An 18,219-nucleotide genomic window follows, 5' to 3' on the forward strand; every position below is an offset into this window, starting at 1 on the left:
TGGAAACCTTTCCTCCTTCACAGCTCCCTCCCACTGGTGCAGGTCCCGTCCCTATTCTTTTGTCTCTGTTTATTCTTTTTTCTTTTGCCCTGCCCAGGTACGTGGGGGGGGGGGGGTTTCTTGCCTTTTGGGAGGTCTGAGGTCTTCTGCCAGCGTTCAGTAGGTGTTCTGTAGGAGTTGTTCCACATGTAGATGTATTTCTGGTGGGGAGGAAGGTGATCTTCGCGTCTTACTCTTCCGCCATCTTCCCCCTAAATGGTCTAGTTCTATTTTTTAAGATAATTTGTGGGCATTTTATTAAACTAAATGTAAACAACTTGAAGAGGGCAGATACATATATTGATTACTCTCTTATTACAGGTGTTGATATGTACTATAAAGAATGTCATAGGCCCAAAAACGATCCGTGCTGTCATTTCTGTCTACTACTATGTGGACTTAATATCAATCTCATATTAAAGAAATATCTGGTATATCCTGAACATTTTATCTCATGGTTCGTAAATGTAGAGCTATGTAAGCGACATTTAGTGCTTAAATATTCAACTCCTTACATATCAGCCATCCTTATTTGGTGCAGATGGAGAGAAGAAACCCTGTTAGTGATAACAAATCAAATGATGTTTGTGGCTTATGGATCGTCTGTTTAATGGGTTAGAGATATCTCATTTGTCTTACTCTGTCTCCATCCTTTAAGTAAGAACAGAATTTTGTTGTTGTTGTTGCGGCACGTGGGCCTCTCACTGTTGTGGCCTCTCCCGTTGCGGAGCACAGGCTCCGGACGCGCAGGCTCAGCGGCCATGGCTCACGGGCCCAGCCGCTCCGCAGCATGTGGGATCTTCCCGGACCGGGGCACGAACCCACGTCCCCTGCATCGGCAGGCGGACTCTCAACCACCAGGGAAGCCCAAGAACAGAATTTTGATGCTGAATTACAGCCACTTGGGTGATTGGTATGTTTTTTAGCAGAGCTAATCTGATGAATGTTTTGAAGCTATAATTAAAAAAACTTTTAAAGTTTCACTGAGAAATAAAATGGACTTTACATAAATGTAATTTAAACCTACTTTTTAAGGCTCTATGTTTTAAAAACAAAAATGGCATTGTCAAAGTGTGACCTTTAAAGATATATTCAGGGAAGTCGTTTATCATATGAAATTTATTAGCCTCTGGGTGTTAGGAGTTCAAAATTACAACTTGCTTCTTAGCAAATGTGAAAAGTAATGTCTTCTGTTACAAGTTAACTTGCATTATGTCAATTCATTTCTCTTTTAGCATGAAGTTATAAAATATTCATACATAATCAATATATATTTGCAATAGTATTAAAGGAAGCACTGTGTACTTGATAGTTGGAAATTATGAAACCATTTTCATGATTAAATCATCGCCATTATGTGAGTAAAATATTCAAATTAATCTATAGAACTATATAATCCTGCAACGTACAAGGTTCCTGTAGAGTATTGTCAGAACTTAGAATTTATCACTTCTTGTGCAGAAATACTTTTGGACTAACAGTATTTTAGTTGCCTGCTGTGTTTCAAATATTATTTTAGAAATGAGGAAAGACTGTTAAAAGAGGCTAAAAATTGCAGTCTTCACTATTTAAATGAAGTAATAAGTATACCATGTAAAGATTTTAGAACACAATGAAACAATATTACAAGCAGATATAAAAATGACAGTAAAAATGATATGTGAAATTTTGAGGCAAATGAACTGTCAGTGACAGGTTTAACTTATTAGAGCAAGTTTCTTGTCAGAAAAATTTTTGACATTATTTTAAAGGAAGAATGTGCACTGGCCCGAGCGGCTAAAACAAGCAGAAAGACTCGAACATGTCTCGTACAGAAGGGCAGACATGACTACTCTGTCAGTTAGCAAAGAATACAATTGACCCTCTGGTTTTATCTTAAAGTTTATAATAAGAGGCTGCTTAGCATAATAAAGAAACAGACAAGAATCAAAATACTTTCTCCATTCATTCAAGCAGATTACTTTTCTGAGCTCTGGTTATGAATAAGCATGCCAGTCTCATGGTGTGGTCATGAGGCTTAAAGGCGCTAAGCTAGGTACAGTGCTTGGCATTTAATAGGCTCTAAACAAATATTAGTCCTTTTCCCTTTACAGGTCACATACAACACTATGCTATGTGGCCAGGAAATCTGTTAAGCTTTAATTACCTCCATATTAAGAGCAATTACAGTATACAGTCAAAAAGTTGAGCATATGATTGAGTAGCCTTTATTTTGGGTGCTCAGCTGCTGTCTCTGAACACGTTTTCTCCTAGTGCTCAGGTAGTTTAAAGGATGAGAAATAGTTCAAAGTTTCAGTAGGGCCTTAGCCTACCTCATTCCTTAATGCCATCTGCTGTGCTAAATGGACGTGGTCATAGGAATTGTTCTTCAGAATCATTCATAGAAACAAGTGCAATGGGGAGACTTAAGGGAGAAATTACCAGGAAGCTAAAGAACTCAAGCTGCAGAGACCTTCACCTACTCAGATCTCCTTAGGCCTTGTATCTAATTTGCATTTGTAATTTACATGCTTCTCCTTTAAGAGGGCCCCCCAATTAGATAACCTTCAGGCCCAACAAAACCTGGGTGGACTCTCACTGGACTGTCAGGTAAAAGAATTCAACGTAATTGAAAAAGATGAGGTGGCCAATAGCAGAAAAAACAAATTTTGCTTCTACTGACCAAATATTGATTGGTAGTTACCCTTGACCACAGATGCTTATATGCCCTTAACCACAAGCTAGCCCTCAACTATCCAGGAAGGTACTCTAGTCTAGCATCAGCCTAAGAATCACCCAATTGAAGAAGTGAGAAAGGAGATCACCTGGCAATCAGAGAGTGTCAGTTGCATTGCCCTGGTATTTAGTTTCTCACATTTTTAGGTAGGTGAAGGGGAAGGGATAGATGGAACCAATATTATACTGATCTGACTCAATATGTGCCCCCAAAATGTTTTAGTCACTGTATGTATATTATCACATTTTTATTCTCATGTAAGTAATATCATCTAAATTGTAGCTTGGGAGATAAGAAGTAACCTCCGTACTTACCTGTAACTTGACAGCAACAACAGAGGGAGGTGCTTAGTTGCACAGGTAGCATTGTATACACAGTCCTGTACAAGCATTTGCAAATGAAATTAGAGCTGGAAACTAAAATGGTACTGCAAATACACTTACACCTGCTATCATTTCCTTCCACAACAGGATTTCTTTTCCTTGACATTTATTTACAAAAATTTTACATAATCTTTTCTTTTAAGGAATCCTCTTCATCTCTTCTTATTCCCCAAGCCACCTCGTTCTTGCTGATCATAGCATCAACAAAACATACCTTCACAGCATTTTTTTAATTTGAATTTTATTAATTTTTTTATACAGCAGGTTCTTATTAGTTATCTATTTTATACATATTAGTGTATATATGTCCATCCCAATCTCCCAATTCATGCGACCACCACCACCAACCACCCCCCCCCGGCTTTCCCCCCTTGGTGTCCATACGTTTGTTCTCTACATCTGTGTCTCTATTTCTGCCTTGCAAACCGGTTCACCTGTACCATTTTTTATAGATTCCACATATATGCATTAATATATGATATTTGTTTTTCTCTTTCTGACTTACTTCACTCTGTATGACAGTCTCTAGGTCCATCCATGTCTCTACAAATGACCCAATTTTTTTCCTTTTTTATGGCTGAGTAATATTCCATTTTGTATATGTACCACAAGTTCTTTATCCATTCGTCTGTCAGTGGGCATTTAGGTTGCTTCCATGACCTGGCTGTTGTAAATAGTGCTGCAATGAACATTGGGGTGCATGTGTCTTTTTGAATTATGGTTTTCTCTGGGTATATGCCCAGGAGTGGGATTGCTGGGTTGTATGGTAGTTCTATTTTTAGTTTTTTAAGGAACCTCCATACTGTTCTCCATAGTGGCTGTATCAATTTACATTCCCACCAACAGTGCAGGAGGGTTCCCTTTTCTCCACACCCTCTCCAGAATTTGTTGTTTGTAGATTTTCTGATGATGCCCATTCTAACCAGTGTGAGGTGATACCTCCTTGTAGTTTTGATTTGCATTTCTCACCTTCACAGCATTTTAAATTGCCTCCTAATCATTGAGTTCGATGCATGTCTGGAAAGATAAGTGAGTTTTCTTTGGGATGTGTTTGTTTATATCTGTATTATTCAAAATAAGTCAACAGCTTGAGCACCTGAAATGTTATTGAGCTTTACACATGTTTAAAATGTTTGATACAAAGGTGGCCTGGGAGAGCATGATAATAAGCAAACTTACAGCCTCAGGAATGCTTTGTAAGGCTTTTATTTTGGTGAAACTAGTAACTGTTATTCCATACATTTGCCAGATTCTACTTTATAAAAAATTTAGTAACCTTTTTTTTCCTTCCCTCTTTCGCTGGTACAGATCCACATCCAGAGAACGGAAGGGTGTGACCATATGACTTGTTCACAATGTAACACTAATTTTTGTTATCGATGTGGGGAGAGATACCGCCAGCTCCGTTTCTTTGGAGACCACACATCAAACCTCAGTATATTTGGATGCAAATACCGCTACCTCCCAGAGAGACCTCATCTAAGGAGACTAGTGCGAGGGTCAGTCTGTGGTGAGTGTCTGACGTGACTTACACAATCTTCCCCAGGAAGGAAGCAGTGATGATGATAGAACTTAGGAATGTAATAGAATAGCCATGACGCATCTCAGCACCTGCCAGGTATTCTAGTAGAGCCTTTAGCTCAAAATAGGAGGAAGAATGTTTTCTCTCCCTTTGAGTTTAAAATAAAAAACTTGTTTGTTAACAGGGCACTGCTTACATGAGCAAGCAGATTTTGTTCAAAAAACAAATAATTTATTACACTGCAGAAATATGAAGTCATTAGTCTTCTGTAAGCCACTTACCTATTGTAAGCCACTTGATGAAAGGGGACAATGTCACATTTCTTTTGTAGTGACAGTACCTAGCAGTGGGTCTTAGGCATATCCTCTATTCATCCATGGAAGACAAACAATGCAATTTTAAAAATCCCTATGTTTCAGAGTCTTGTAATGGAGTTCCATTGTACCTATATAGTTGATAAGCCATTGTATATATTTGTATATATTTTCTCTTGTATTAGTAGTTAATATTAATAGCTAACAGTTAATTAAATGAGCATCAAATGCCCTCATTGCATACAAACCCAAGTTTAAATATCCAAGTGCAATGCTTTTATGGATTGAATTTTTTACCCCTTTCTTCGTCCTCAACAACACACAGTCTCATATACAAATATGCAAAGATAAACACGGATTCCTGCTCTGGCCTAGTGTCACCACCTCTGAGTGATGCAGTGTTCTTCTGGCCTAATAGTTCTTCCAATGGCTCCCTACTCCTCTGGAATATACCTACTGTGAGATTTCTTTCTTTTTCATCATGCAGAACTCCATTATTTCTTTCTCTGGCAGTCTTTCTCATGTATACACAATACTTTTTAACATTGTCTACGTTTCTTGCTTTCTACTTACTTGTGCCTGGTTACTTTGTGAGCCTATCTTTATATCACTCTTTAGCCCTCCATCACTTCATTACTATTGTAAACCGCTGTCCTCGCTAGAATCATGTCAGGCTAATCAGAACAAAGCTGATGGTAATAATATACTTCTGTCAGGTAAACAATAGAACATATATTTTAAATTTCATTTTATCATGAGGAAACCAGTGCCATCATTTTCTAAAATCTTATATGATATCTATAAAAACACCCTTACTGAGCTTTAATTAAACATAATTTCCCACAACCAACAGCATTCAATATAGTCAAGATTGGTTTTAATGATTTTCAGTGCTTTTCTGTTTAGTTGCTTATAACGGTATATATTATATTTATATAACCAATATATACTTACTAGTTAAACAGACTTTAGAGGGATAGCTAGGGAATCTAACCACTATTTATAACAATATTACCATGAGAAAACTAACTGCAAAATTAAGTTTTGAGCTGTAACCTATTTGTAAGTCAGTCTGTACATACAGAAAGCAACCTAAAAACCAAAATCCTTACATTTCCTGCACTGTTAGTCCTTTCCTTTCCTACTTCAATGCCATTTTGTGGCAAAGTGTTTCCTTCCATTTTTGTTTTAAATAATCTTTGATTTGACCATGCTTTTTTTTTTCCTTTTCGTTTTTCTGTTCAGTCATTCTTAAATAAGGAAAGTCATTTCCTGCCCTATTTGTTCAATAATATTTTGGGTGCATTCTCTTTGAGTCCTTTCACCATTTGCCTAGATGCCACTAGAATTCTCTTTCCAGGTCATAAAATAGAGTCAAGATATTTAACAGACTGTAGAATGGACAGCCCATAAACATTGTCAGCAGGGAAGTGTTTTCTTTGTACAGTCTTCTCTGTTTTTATTTTTAATTTTATGGTCAGCTTTCTATAAATGGTTTTCTTTTGGGCCCATTTTCTTTTCTGTGTATGTGTGTGTACTCGTGTGTGTCAGGATGAACCTGACAAAGGAGGGAGCAGCTGGCCCTATGATAAGCTCTCCCTCCTACACATATTTTTGCACCTCCAGCACAGCCGCCTCGAACTGCTGTTGGACCATCACTCCAAGTATAGCAGGGAAATGTGGACTTTTTTCCTGTGGACAAACAAGGAAAAAATACAATAATTCATGTTACCCATTACATTTTACAAAATCAGACAGAATGATTTTATAAGCAATGTTTTTAAATAAAAAGAGCAATTTAATTTCAAACATCTCATCCCTACAAAAGGTAGGAAAAGGTGTTACTCTGTAAGTCCCAAGGTTACCTTCTCCCTGCCATGGAAGAGAGTAGATGGATGACAGCAAAGCCCTCCTGCCCTCCATCCTTGCATGATGGAACCCAGTTTGCTCCTCAGTTTGGGACCACAGCCTGCAGATGTCCTTGGACAGAGACAGAGAAAGGGCCTGCCCTCCTCTCACAGCTGGAGGTTGGAAAACAAGGATGGTCATGTGACCATCTGCCCAGCCATAGATCAGAGGTTCTGCCTCTAGAGAATAAGGGAGAACAGCGATTTGAGGGTAATTAGCAGCCTCTGACATGCAGGTATCTCCCTGGTAGGGAGTAGTTAGGTTATTCAGTGAATGGTGTTGGGAATAAAAGTGACAGAAAGAATGCTTTGTTCTCATATACTTCCATACAACTATTGAAAATATTACATTAAAACATATAATAATAAAGAACATACAGGTCCTTAACTGATTTCTAGTTGGCAAATAATTTATATGAACAAAAGCAATGGAGGCCCCCCTCCAAAAATAAATATCACATTTTTCAAAAAGAAAAGAAAAAAAAAAAAGAAAAGAAGTCTGGAACCAGAATTGAAGAAATACAGATAGCCAATAAACATGTTTTAAAAGATTCAGTGTTATTAGTAGTCAGAGAAATGTAAAAAATGAAATTTTTTTCTGGATATTGATTAGCAAATATTTTGTCGAGTTAATACTCTATGCTGGACATCCATACTCTATTGAACGAACTGGAAATTTTGTGCAATTCTTTTACAAAGAAATTTGATAATAATGTGAAGGATATTTTAAAACATGATAAAACATCTAGGTTGACAATGGTTTATTTGCAAGTATAATTTTAAATAGCAGAAAAGGGAACAAAAAATAAATACTAAAATATTTAAATAAGCTAGAATATATGGATATAATAGAATACTATTTCAGCTATTGAGAATGGTATTTTAAAAGAATTATTATTGAGCTAGGAATTAGAGAATCTGTGCTTAAATGTCCTCAAGACAGTTTCAAAGGTAGACTTAACGTGTACTGAACATTGATTGCATGATTGTAATAAGTTTATTACTTCCAAAAGAGAAAGAGCACATATCTGGTTATTTGAGTTCTGTGATATTTGAAAATAAAAAAAAATAGTGCTGTTACTTTGCAGTCATGTTTCATCACTATTATGAAAATATATTGATAATTACTTAAAAAGGAAACATGAATGAGCTCACTGAGCTACGTGTGTAGGAAAAAAACCAGATTCTTTTACAATATGCAAATCAATATAGTATAAACTCAAGTGTAGCTTTAAGAATGTACAAAATGTAATTGTTCAATGTGATTTAGTATTACTTGATTGATTCTGTCATTGGTGAAAAATGTAAGTAAACCCCATGGTTAGACATTGTGTCAATTGAATGGCAGTTTTTTCAAAATTAGATATTAAAAACTGTATTTTTTAATCTATGTTTTTTCTGTGGTTCCAAAGCCCCTTTCTTAAGAATAAAGAAGTTAATATTTTTCTGACACATTTCCAACAGATGGCTGCATTATGTTTCTGTTTTTTAATGTAATTGGTTATTCCAAATTACTGTCCTTATTTATAGAATGGTGTTGCTGCTTTATTTTCAACAGCTAAGGGAGTCTACTGCAAAGTCCCTCCATTCCTTCCTCTTCTCTTGTTGTGTTTGGGTTGTACAGCTATTGCTGTCACATGTCTTAAGATCAAGATTACTATGTAATGACAAGATATTAACTACTAGCCTCTATTTTTGTGCTAGTGCCTTTTAACGCTAGTAGGATTCCAGTTGTGAATTCTGTGCTATAACTAGAGTTTATTGTAATCACTGCTCAGTTATTCATTTAGAAAAAAAAGTGCTGGTTGATGCCATTTGGCATCCTTATAAGTGCTTCCTTTCTAAGTTTGTTAAAATGATTCATTTGAAAAACCTTCAATATATTGTATGTTTATTGGGAATTTTTTCTAACAATGGTATTGAAACATCCCATTTGTAATTCAGTGTATTAGGTGTTCATATAGTTAGTTTATTTTGGACCCAGGAAATAAATAAATCACATTTTCAGATGTGGACTTGGGCACAGCCCTCTGTAGCACCTACTAGCTCTCCATTTTGTGAGCTAATTAGATTTCCTCCTGCCGGCTCAGAATGTCACTCCTTTCTTAATCTTTCAGAATTTAAAAAATTTAAAATGGAAGAGATCGAAAGGAAAAACACAAAGATGAATGGTCCTGGTGGAATAAAGTGAACCAGTAGCTTTGGTATTTTCTTGCTTGTAAAGGATGATTTATGTGATGTATGACACGTGTGCCCAGGACTTGAGTGAAGTTACTGAACTTACATATGTGTATCTGTTCTACACCTGATACATTTCCTTAGAGAAATATTGCCTGAATTTTAATGACTCCTTAAAAAATAACATACGTTGTGATATTAAAAAGCATTGCTGAAATTGTTTTTAGTTTTAGTTTAAGACTCTCTAAATGGTTTGCCTTTTGTTTTCCAGCTGGAAAATTATTCATTGCACCTCTAATTCTGGTCTTGGGATTAGCACTAGGGGCCATAGCAGTTGTAATCGGTAAGAAATACTTAATGTATCTGAGATGAGAATTCTCTGAGTGCCACAGAGAGAATATGAGTGTAAATGTAATAGTGAGTCAGTATTAAGTGTAGATGGTACCTGTTCCATGCTTGCTAGAAATAAGCAATCAGCACATGATTTATAGATTGAGAGGAGCGTGTTTCGTACAGGGTGTATTTGTGTGACACTTTCTCAGTCCATGAACACTTTGATTCATGTTTCTTATAAAGCATTATTAGTCCCCTTTTAATACAAAAGTTAATGTAACTAGTATCTTAGCAAAAGATTCCAGTAGACAAGAACCCAGATTTTCCAATTCTGAGTTCAGGTTGGAACATTGAAGAAAAGAGGCTCTGTTACACCTTTGGGTCTTCAGTTAGTTCTAGTAAAAGGGTTCCCTGGGTCAAAAAGATGCTTTTGATGTGGATAGGAACACGTACCCAGCATATACTTGAGCACTAACAAATAGAAAATGTATCAGTGATAAATATAGTTTTATTCATACAAGTATATTAAAATACGTACTTTCGAGCAATGGTTCTCAGACTCTGGAGTGCTTTATAAGAACCTTGAGGGTTGGTTAAAAAACAGGTTCCTGGTTCCTACTCACAGTTTCTGATTCAGTGTAGGGACCTAGTTCTAAAAAGTTAGGTGATGCTGATGCAGGCGGTCCAAGGATCCCACTTTGAGAACCATTGCTGTAGAGGATTTAAAATTAAACACTAGAGCTAAAGGCTGCTTTGATGATTGTTCCACATAGTAGATGGGATTTCTCTTGTTTCCTAAGTAAATTGATTTTTATATGTAAAGTTCTGTTTAGCAAGTAATTTGCATGTGCAGGACAGATAGAATTATAAGGTAACTAACATTTAAGTTCTTACGGTGAATGAGGCTTTATGAAGTAAATACTATTATTATCTGCATTTTACAGTTGAGGAAATTAAGGCTTTACTAGGACCTCACAAGTGGTAGAACTGGGAATCAAAGCTGACATTTGCTCCACTGCCCATTTTCTTAAGTAACATGCTATATGGCCTGAAACTGAAGCATGAATATCAGTGTGCAAGTGATATGACTAGGGATAATAAAGAAGATTTAAGTTTTGATATTTTGATAAAAAACATTCATATCCAAACTGGTGTCACAGACTTCATTAAAAGGGGGAGAAGGAGCTGAAGAAAAATAATAAAGAATGAAATCTTGAAGAACTAAGTACATTTCATAGCATAGGTGTCTTCCCTCTTTTCATTTTCATGTATTACTAAATAATGATTATTTATAAATAGCTTGCAAAATAAAAATTTGAAAATAGAAAATTTTCAAATCTATGATACTAAAAGCCTGTCCTCTTAATTAGCGTTAATCTTTTTTTTTTTTTTTTTAATCCCCAGGTTTATTTGTATTTCCTATCTATTGCCTTTGTAAAAAACAGAGAAAACGATCACGGACAGGAATGCACTGGTAAATGCAGATGATTTCATCTGACTACGCTGGTCCGGGTAGGAGCTACACAGAATTATACACCTGTCTGAGGGTCACTTCTTGAAAACTGCCAAGAGGACCCTTTTGCCATCTCTTCTCCTGTGTTCTGTGCAGGCCACAATGCCTCTAGCTCCGGTGCATTCCCGACATGGTATCCTGTCCTTTCCTTATACAGATTGCTGCTTTTACAAAATGGTCACTTTCATAGACTATAAACATCTATATCATAACTCTGATCTTCTTAATGGTTCTTGGAAGAAAGTATTTTAATTAGAACCAGTTATCCTCACAACTGTCTGAGCATGCATCTCCTGAGCATTGCTTGGACCGTCTTTGTACCTGAATCTCCCTCCATGCCCTCTTCTGAGACTTGGTGTGAATAACTGAAGGTCCCACCTGTACCAACAAGCAAGGCCACTTTTCAGAAGATGAAGGCTCACCATATGCACCAATTTTCATCCGTGACCCAAGCAGTATAATTCCTTCATCCTTCAGATGCTATAATTGTTAAAAATCTCAATGCCCAAAAGGGAACTAATGAAACTAAACGAATGAGAAGAATCATAGTTACTGAAGTGTATATGTGTAGGGGTGTGAATGTGTGTGTATATACATATCTGTATTAAAACTAGGTCCAATACCTTGTACTTGTCAAGTTCCATGCCTACACTATTTTTCCACATTTTCATAGACATATTTAAAAATGATTGTTCCTTTGTGGGCATAATTTGGTAATGTACTGAATTAAAGTCAACGTACACAACAGGCTATTTTGATGTTGACCATTTCTGTTTCTTTCTCTCTCTCTCTCTCTCTCTCTCTCTCTCTCACACACACACACACACACACACACACACACACACAGAAATTTGTGCAGTGTCACCTCAAGGATTATCAAACTTTATAAACTGATAAAACTAATAGGCTGCTTCTAGGAAATTCTCAAGACCTGAACGTTCTGTCTTCTTTTTCAGATTTCTTATATGTTGGCATACTTGCTTCACTCTATAATTAATTTAAATAAGTGTGCTGTAGAGAGAACTGCTGAGGCCTTTAAACATATCCCTATTCTGCTAATTTTTTAACCAACTTGTGATTACAATAATTATGCTTTAGGTTAAGCATATGATATTGTTTAAAACCCCACCCTCTCACCTCTCCTTTCCCTCTCTCTCTCTCTTTTACTCCTCGTTTTTCATAAAAACAAATACTGTTTTTGAAGGATTTTTCTTATGTTTATTGCTCAAATGCATAATAATGTGTTGGTATCTTCTTATGGAGGGGTGATTTAAAACAAAACTTTTTGTGTTCCTGGGTTTATCTAAAATATAAACTGCTTTTGGAGAAGGAAACAAAAAAAAATGAAAAAAATATTTTCAGGATGTTTTACCAAGCTGAGAAATCTTTAAAAATAAGGAAAGGACAAGTAACTAAACTGTGTTTTTTTTTGTTTTCATCACGAATGTTCATCAGCAGAAGGGAATTAAAGACCTCTAAGAAGCTTAAAGTTTCCACTTGTCTCCAGATCCTTAACATTAGCTGTTGGCGTAGATGTAGCATTTATTCTTCAACAACCTTTTCTGAATTGAAATAGATTATGTGATAAAACATGCATTAACATGGATAGTTTGTCTTGTTGGGCTCCAGAGTATAAGAACATCTATCATTCTTATTTGATCTGGAAAGTCTGTAATAGTGAAGTTTGCTTTCATGGATAACAAGCCAGCACTTCCATCCTTTTCTGAGTAACGCTCAGAAAAGCCATACTTTGGACTAGTCTATTTCCAGTTAGAGGAGGGTGTGCCATTTATGGCCTGGAATAGCATGTTTCTAAAGCATAACATGATACAAGAAGAATCTAGTTTCACAAATTCCTCTTTCCATTCATCCAACCATCTATCCATCCAACAAATATTTATTGAGTGCCTATTCTACTTGCTCTAGTATTAAAACTGAGAGAATGGGAATTTCTAGCCCTAAATCCGTGTAATTCTGTTATAAAAGTGCTTAATTTATGTAAATTGCCCTTTCCTAGACTTGGGTGTTAGTTTGACAATGTGTGAATATGATTAATTCTAAATCTAGTGGATGTGTTTATGTATGTGTATGTATATATACTTAGACATATACATAGCTGTATATGAATACATATATACCATCTAGCTAAATAATATACTCTCTGGTCCTGGATAATCTATTTTCTTAGGTTATTGTATCTGTTGTCTTTGGCCTACTCAGGGATTTTTATTCCTTTCTTTGAATAATTTATCTTTTGGAGATATTTTTATATTATTTGGAAATGTTCCAATTTTCCACTTACAGAGCGGCGTTTGTTATCAGTGAAGGCTCTTTCATCAGCACTCGCGATAGTGTGCACAGTGCTCACAGGATTTTCATTTTTCTATTGCATAGATTTAAAAAAATTAACATATGCATTTTTCGCTTTCAAAGTTGGTATATATCAGGCCTTTCCCTGCTAGTGACTTAAAATAGTTATTTGTGAATTTTTTTGCTAAGTATCATTAAGATCTTAAAAAGGGAGAAAAATAAAAGATCATTTATATGTTAGTGCTAACTTGAAGGTAAAACAGTCGCACCTTTTGGGGTAAATTCTAAAAACGACTTTAACAAAAGCAGCATGCATGTAAGATGAATATCTTTTTATCCAAGGCTTGTCATTTTTTGATATGTTTTCATTGTAAATTTAATATATGCTCCTTTTAAAAATATCAACTATATTGAATTATAAAATACAACTTCCTCTGCTTTTCCCCACCCCTTATTTTCTAGGGGTAACCACTGTTAATAATTTGGTATGTGTCTTTCCAGATACTATCTATAAATATACAAATAAGTATGCGTGTGTGTGTGTGTATCTGTGTGTGTATTCATTTTGTATAAATAGAATAATAATATGCTTACTGTCCTGTGACTGTTTTTCATTTTACTATGAATTGGTAGACATCTTTCCATAAGAGTTTAAATAGATGTACCTCATTCTTTTGTCAGTTACTACAAATTCCATTGTGGGGCTATACTTTATTTAATCAGTCTCCTACTGAATGAACATCAAGTTTGTTTTCACTTCTCTATTACAAAGCATTAGTGAAGATGCTTTACATATATTTTTGTCACTGTGTGAACATTTTCATAAGTTTTTAAATTCGGTTTTTATATTAGTAATAAAATTTTAATGCACTTTCAATGAATGAGATCATAGAGATGATATACTTAAGGCCCTTTTCTTGGAGAAAGACTTGTGTAAAAGTGCATCATTTTTAAAGAAAAGCATCTTTTGCAGGATAATTCCCCCCCATGCTTGATTAGCCAAATAAATATCTTGCCAACACTTACAAAAGAAAATTCACCTTATTCCAATAAAAATAAAATGCAATGAGATGTCTATAAGATAATGTGAGAAAGATGCATTGACATTTGGATTGCCTAGTTTTAAAACTTGAGGGATTTACATGAAATAGCCAAAGTGATCATGTTTGTCACGGTTTTTAAAACACTCTCCATGTTCATGCATGTTGCTCCACAGAGGAACTTAATTATGCCGTTGTGAAAAGTAGGAAGCAACATGTTGGTGATTATGAATGACCACATTCTCCACAGAAAAATAATTTTGACTGTATGTGAGGTTTGGTGGTTTGTTGGGTTGCTCATAAACTTGGAATAACATGAAACCTTTATTTTACAATGAATCCCAGCATTTCCCTAAGAACTTCTGTATGTGAAGTTAAGAAAAGAGGGGTCAAACCTTTTGGCACAAACAACATTCTGTTGCCACCAACCTTGATTTTCTGATAAGTGCTATTGTATCCTAAAGGTAGAACAGACTGGAAAACAATCAAAGATAAATTAAACACTGGTCGGGTTACAACCTGGTACCTTTAATTGTACTTTCCTTGCTGTAATATCAGGGTTCAGTGGTGCCTGTCAGGAAATTCCCTGTCTTGTGTCACCCACCATCTCTTGAGTCCCAAGGCCACAGGTAGTCTTTATCTTTCAATCCTATCACCCAAATACATGGCCCGTGGATCCCCTAAAGGACCTTCAAAATACTCTTCCAGTCCCCAAACAATGCAACCTCATTTTTCTACACTCCTTTGAGATTCTAACCAGCTCCTCTACACTAGAAAAGAGGAGGAGAGAAAGGAGTGGGTTAAAAACTCACTCAGGCACGTGCAAAGCACTAGCATTCCTTCCAGACCTTTGTCAGATTGAGTACACGTGCCGCCAGATGGATCTGCTTTCTCCCGTGTTAAACAATGCAGTTGTTTTTAACACTAGACTTTTATGAGCTCTGTTAAATTCATAATTATAAAAAGTTAGTGGCCTGAATAATATCCATTGGTAACTTCACTAAGTACCAAAATAAAAATTCATGGCAAACGCCATTTTATATGTGAATTTTATATGCAGACTGCATGTATGCCTTAATGTGAGTCTTCCCATTGGATCGTATGCTTAACCTTTCATATTTGTGGCTGAAATCTATCCCAACTATTGAAAGTAATCTTTCCTGTGGTCAACTTTATTGTTTTGTGTTAATGCTTAGTATAAATATAGCCTTAAGATCCAATAATGCACTTTAAAATACTTGTGCCATTTAAGCAATTTGACAGAGTTGAGGAAACTAATTGCAGTATTTTGATGGAGACACAGTAGAATAACAGTATTAGCAAATATACGTCACCTCTTTAAATTTGGCGGGGGGGGAGGCAGGGAGGGGGATGGGTGGAATCAAGCTGAAAATTTAAAACAAGTAAAACATACCTGGAAAAGATGTAGCCAAGTTTCTGAAATTATAGTAATCCTAGAAATTGGTATTAGGAGCTCAAACGTAGCAAGTAATTAATGCATGTTACCTAATAACCTAGTTGGAATGTTTGTTTAAAATATTAAGTTAGTTTCTACTGAAAGTTTTAGCAGCATTTTTATTTTTCATGAAATCTATAAAAGAAATTCCACTGATTAGTAACATAGTAAATCAAAACTACCATCAACAGCCAGTTTGAGCATATTTTGTTTTTCAAATCATTGTGTTTTAATTATGACATTTTCCTGCTCTGGAAAATAAGTTGCAAGTCCCATTTTAATATGAATATCTATAATTATTACTTTAATAAAACTGAAATAATTTTATAGAGGCATTAAACTATGGTCTGAACAAAATCAAAGTTCCAAATTTGGGGAGTATTCAAGATTGTGAAATGCTACCTTTTCAATGCAAACCTTTATAAGAGAAAGGCATTCCTTTGTAACTCTGGTTTAGAGGATGGAACTAATACTCATTTCATAGCCAACTGTTGAGTGGGGCTTTTATTGTACATCACTGTTCTGAGGCTGGACTGTAGTCATTTTATCGAAATCCAAGAAGCAGAGAGTCACAGAAGTGTGAGACTTGTAATTGTCTATTTGGGGCATTAGCTGAAGTCTTCATATATCACATACCTTACATTTTCTCATACATAGTGCCAATTTTAGCAGCATGTAATTATGCATATTAAAAACTATATTCTTTTTTGACTAAAGAAGTGACTTTTGAGAATAACAATATGGACTTAAAAGGCAATAAATTTAAAAGAAAACATAAAAAATTACTACTGCCTTTTTTTTTTTGGCCACTTCCTTTTAGCTTATAAAAGAACTTTCATTAGGTATATTTACTTACTGCATTACTTAGATTACACAGACTTATTAGCATAGAAAAATTTTTTTTGTTTTTCAGGTCTATCCCACATTTTTGTCACTCTGTTCCATCATATTAAATGACTTTCTTCCCTGCTTGTGAAGTGATACTCACATACTTCAACATCAAGTTTCTGTTTTCTTTTTAGATTTCCTGGTTATCTTGCTTTTTCCCTCTGCAGTCCCCTTCCCATCTTGACGAAGTGTGCGATAAATTCTCTCACCATTAACTTTTTTGACTCAAATGAAATTCAAACTGAAAGGACTCCAGAATCTGGCCCTGGTAGTAAACATAATATACCTTGGCTTCTTTTATCTGTAAGTTAAAACATCTCAGGAATACTTGGAACACGTCCCTCTTCCTGATAGGAGTTGGAGAACACTGCCCAGCCCTCTGACAAGAAGTAAAATGAATGAGACGTTATTTGAATCAGAGAGCATAGAAATACTCTGAAACCAAGCTTCAGAAATTGTTTCATGATTATTATAAGGTCAATATTGTGTTTGCCTATTAGTTGGACAGAAAGCACGTGTGGACATTGATCCAGTCTGACCCCAGATCGTCCTTGATTCATCCAAAATGACCAGATGTGTGGTTTGGGGGTCTTTGTTTCAACAAAAAGTAGCACAGCTTGGACTTAGGGCTGGATTTATAATATATTGTCGCATTTGTACTTGACTGGATTCTTAGTTCTGGGAATGTTATTAGACTTCCTGATAATCTAAAGTGGGTGGTATTACATGTAACTAATAGCAGCCCTATTCTAGAGAAACCATGCATCATTTGCCAATGTTCAACTTTTTCATTGATATGATTTAGATATAAGCCACACTCAAGATATATTTAGCATAGGTTTATTACATGATATGGAAAAATTCAAGGGATAGTCAAACTTGGGTGTTAAAAATCCCCTCAAATTGCTGAGATGATGTTACTTCAGATTTTTCCTTGTAGCTGGCAGACCACATCGGTCATCAGTTCCCTGTAAAGTTAGGTGTTCATCTCATGCCCCAGCTGGAGAAATCATGTCAATAATCCAGTCAAGTTCTTAAAAATAATATTTTTTCATTAATATATTACTTCCTCTATGTCCAAATATAACTTTATTGTTTCCCTAGAGTAAATACTGTCTAAATATTTGATAGAAATATCTGAATATTTTTCAGTTTAAACAAAATTAGCATGCTTTATGTTCCTTTATAAAGAAAATTCTAGATAAAGTATGACTTTATCAACTGATTACAAACCCTTTCTCTAAGACCTATTTTTTTAACATCTTTATTGCAGTATAATTGCTTTACAATGGTGTGTTAGTTTCTGCTTTATAGCAAAGTGAATCAGCTATACATATACATATACATATATCCCCATACCTCCTCCCTCTTGCTTCTCCCTCCCACCCTCCCTATCCCACCCCTCTAGGTGGTCACAAAGCACCGAGCTGATCTCCCTGTGCTATGCCCCTGCTTCCTACTAGGTATCTATTTTACATGTGGTAGTGTATATATGTCCATGCCACTTTCTCACTTCGTCCCAGCTTACCCTTCCCCCTCCCCATGTCCTCATGTCCATTCTCTACGTCTGCATAAGACCTATTTTTTTTATTCCACGTGGCAACAGCTTAATTTTGTTAT

At 35.7% G+C, this 18,219-nt stretch overlaps 1 protein-coding gene across 3 annotated transcripts in view; it reads left to right on the forward strand.

Annotated features, from left to right (window-relative positions):
• RNF217 (ring finger protein 217) overlaps nt 1-15,354 on the forward strand; it is a 131,513-nt gene extending 116,159 nt beyond the window's left edge. The window contains exons 4-6 of one of the 3 annotated variants that reach the window (XM_079939171.1): nt 4,447-4,648; nt 9,331-9,402; nt 10,797-15,354. In XM_079939171.1, coding sequence (XP_079795297.1) covers nt 4,447-4,648; nt 9,331-9,402; nt 10,797-10,870 — 348 coding nt within the window. In that variant the 3' untranslated portion in view covers nt 10,871-15,354. The remainder of the gene's footprint in view (nt 1-4,446; nt 4,649-9,330; nt 9,403-10,796) is intronic. The other 2 variants (XM_079939172.1, XM_079939173.1) reach the window with 2 other exon arrangements.
• Nucleotides 15,355-18,219: the final 2,865 nt, after the last annotated feature.

The sequence above is a fragment of the Stenella coeruleoalba genome, assembly GCF_951394435.1.
Source record: "Stenella coeruleoalba genome assembly, chromosome: 12".
Classification (NCBI taxonomy): domain Eukaryota; kingdom Metazoa; phylum Chordata; class Mammalia; order Artiodactyla; family Delphinidae; genus Stenella; species Stenella coeruleoalba.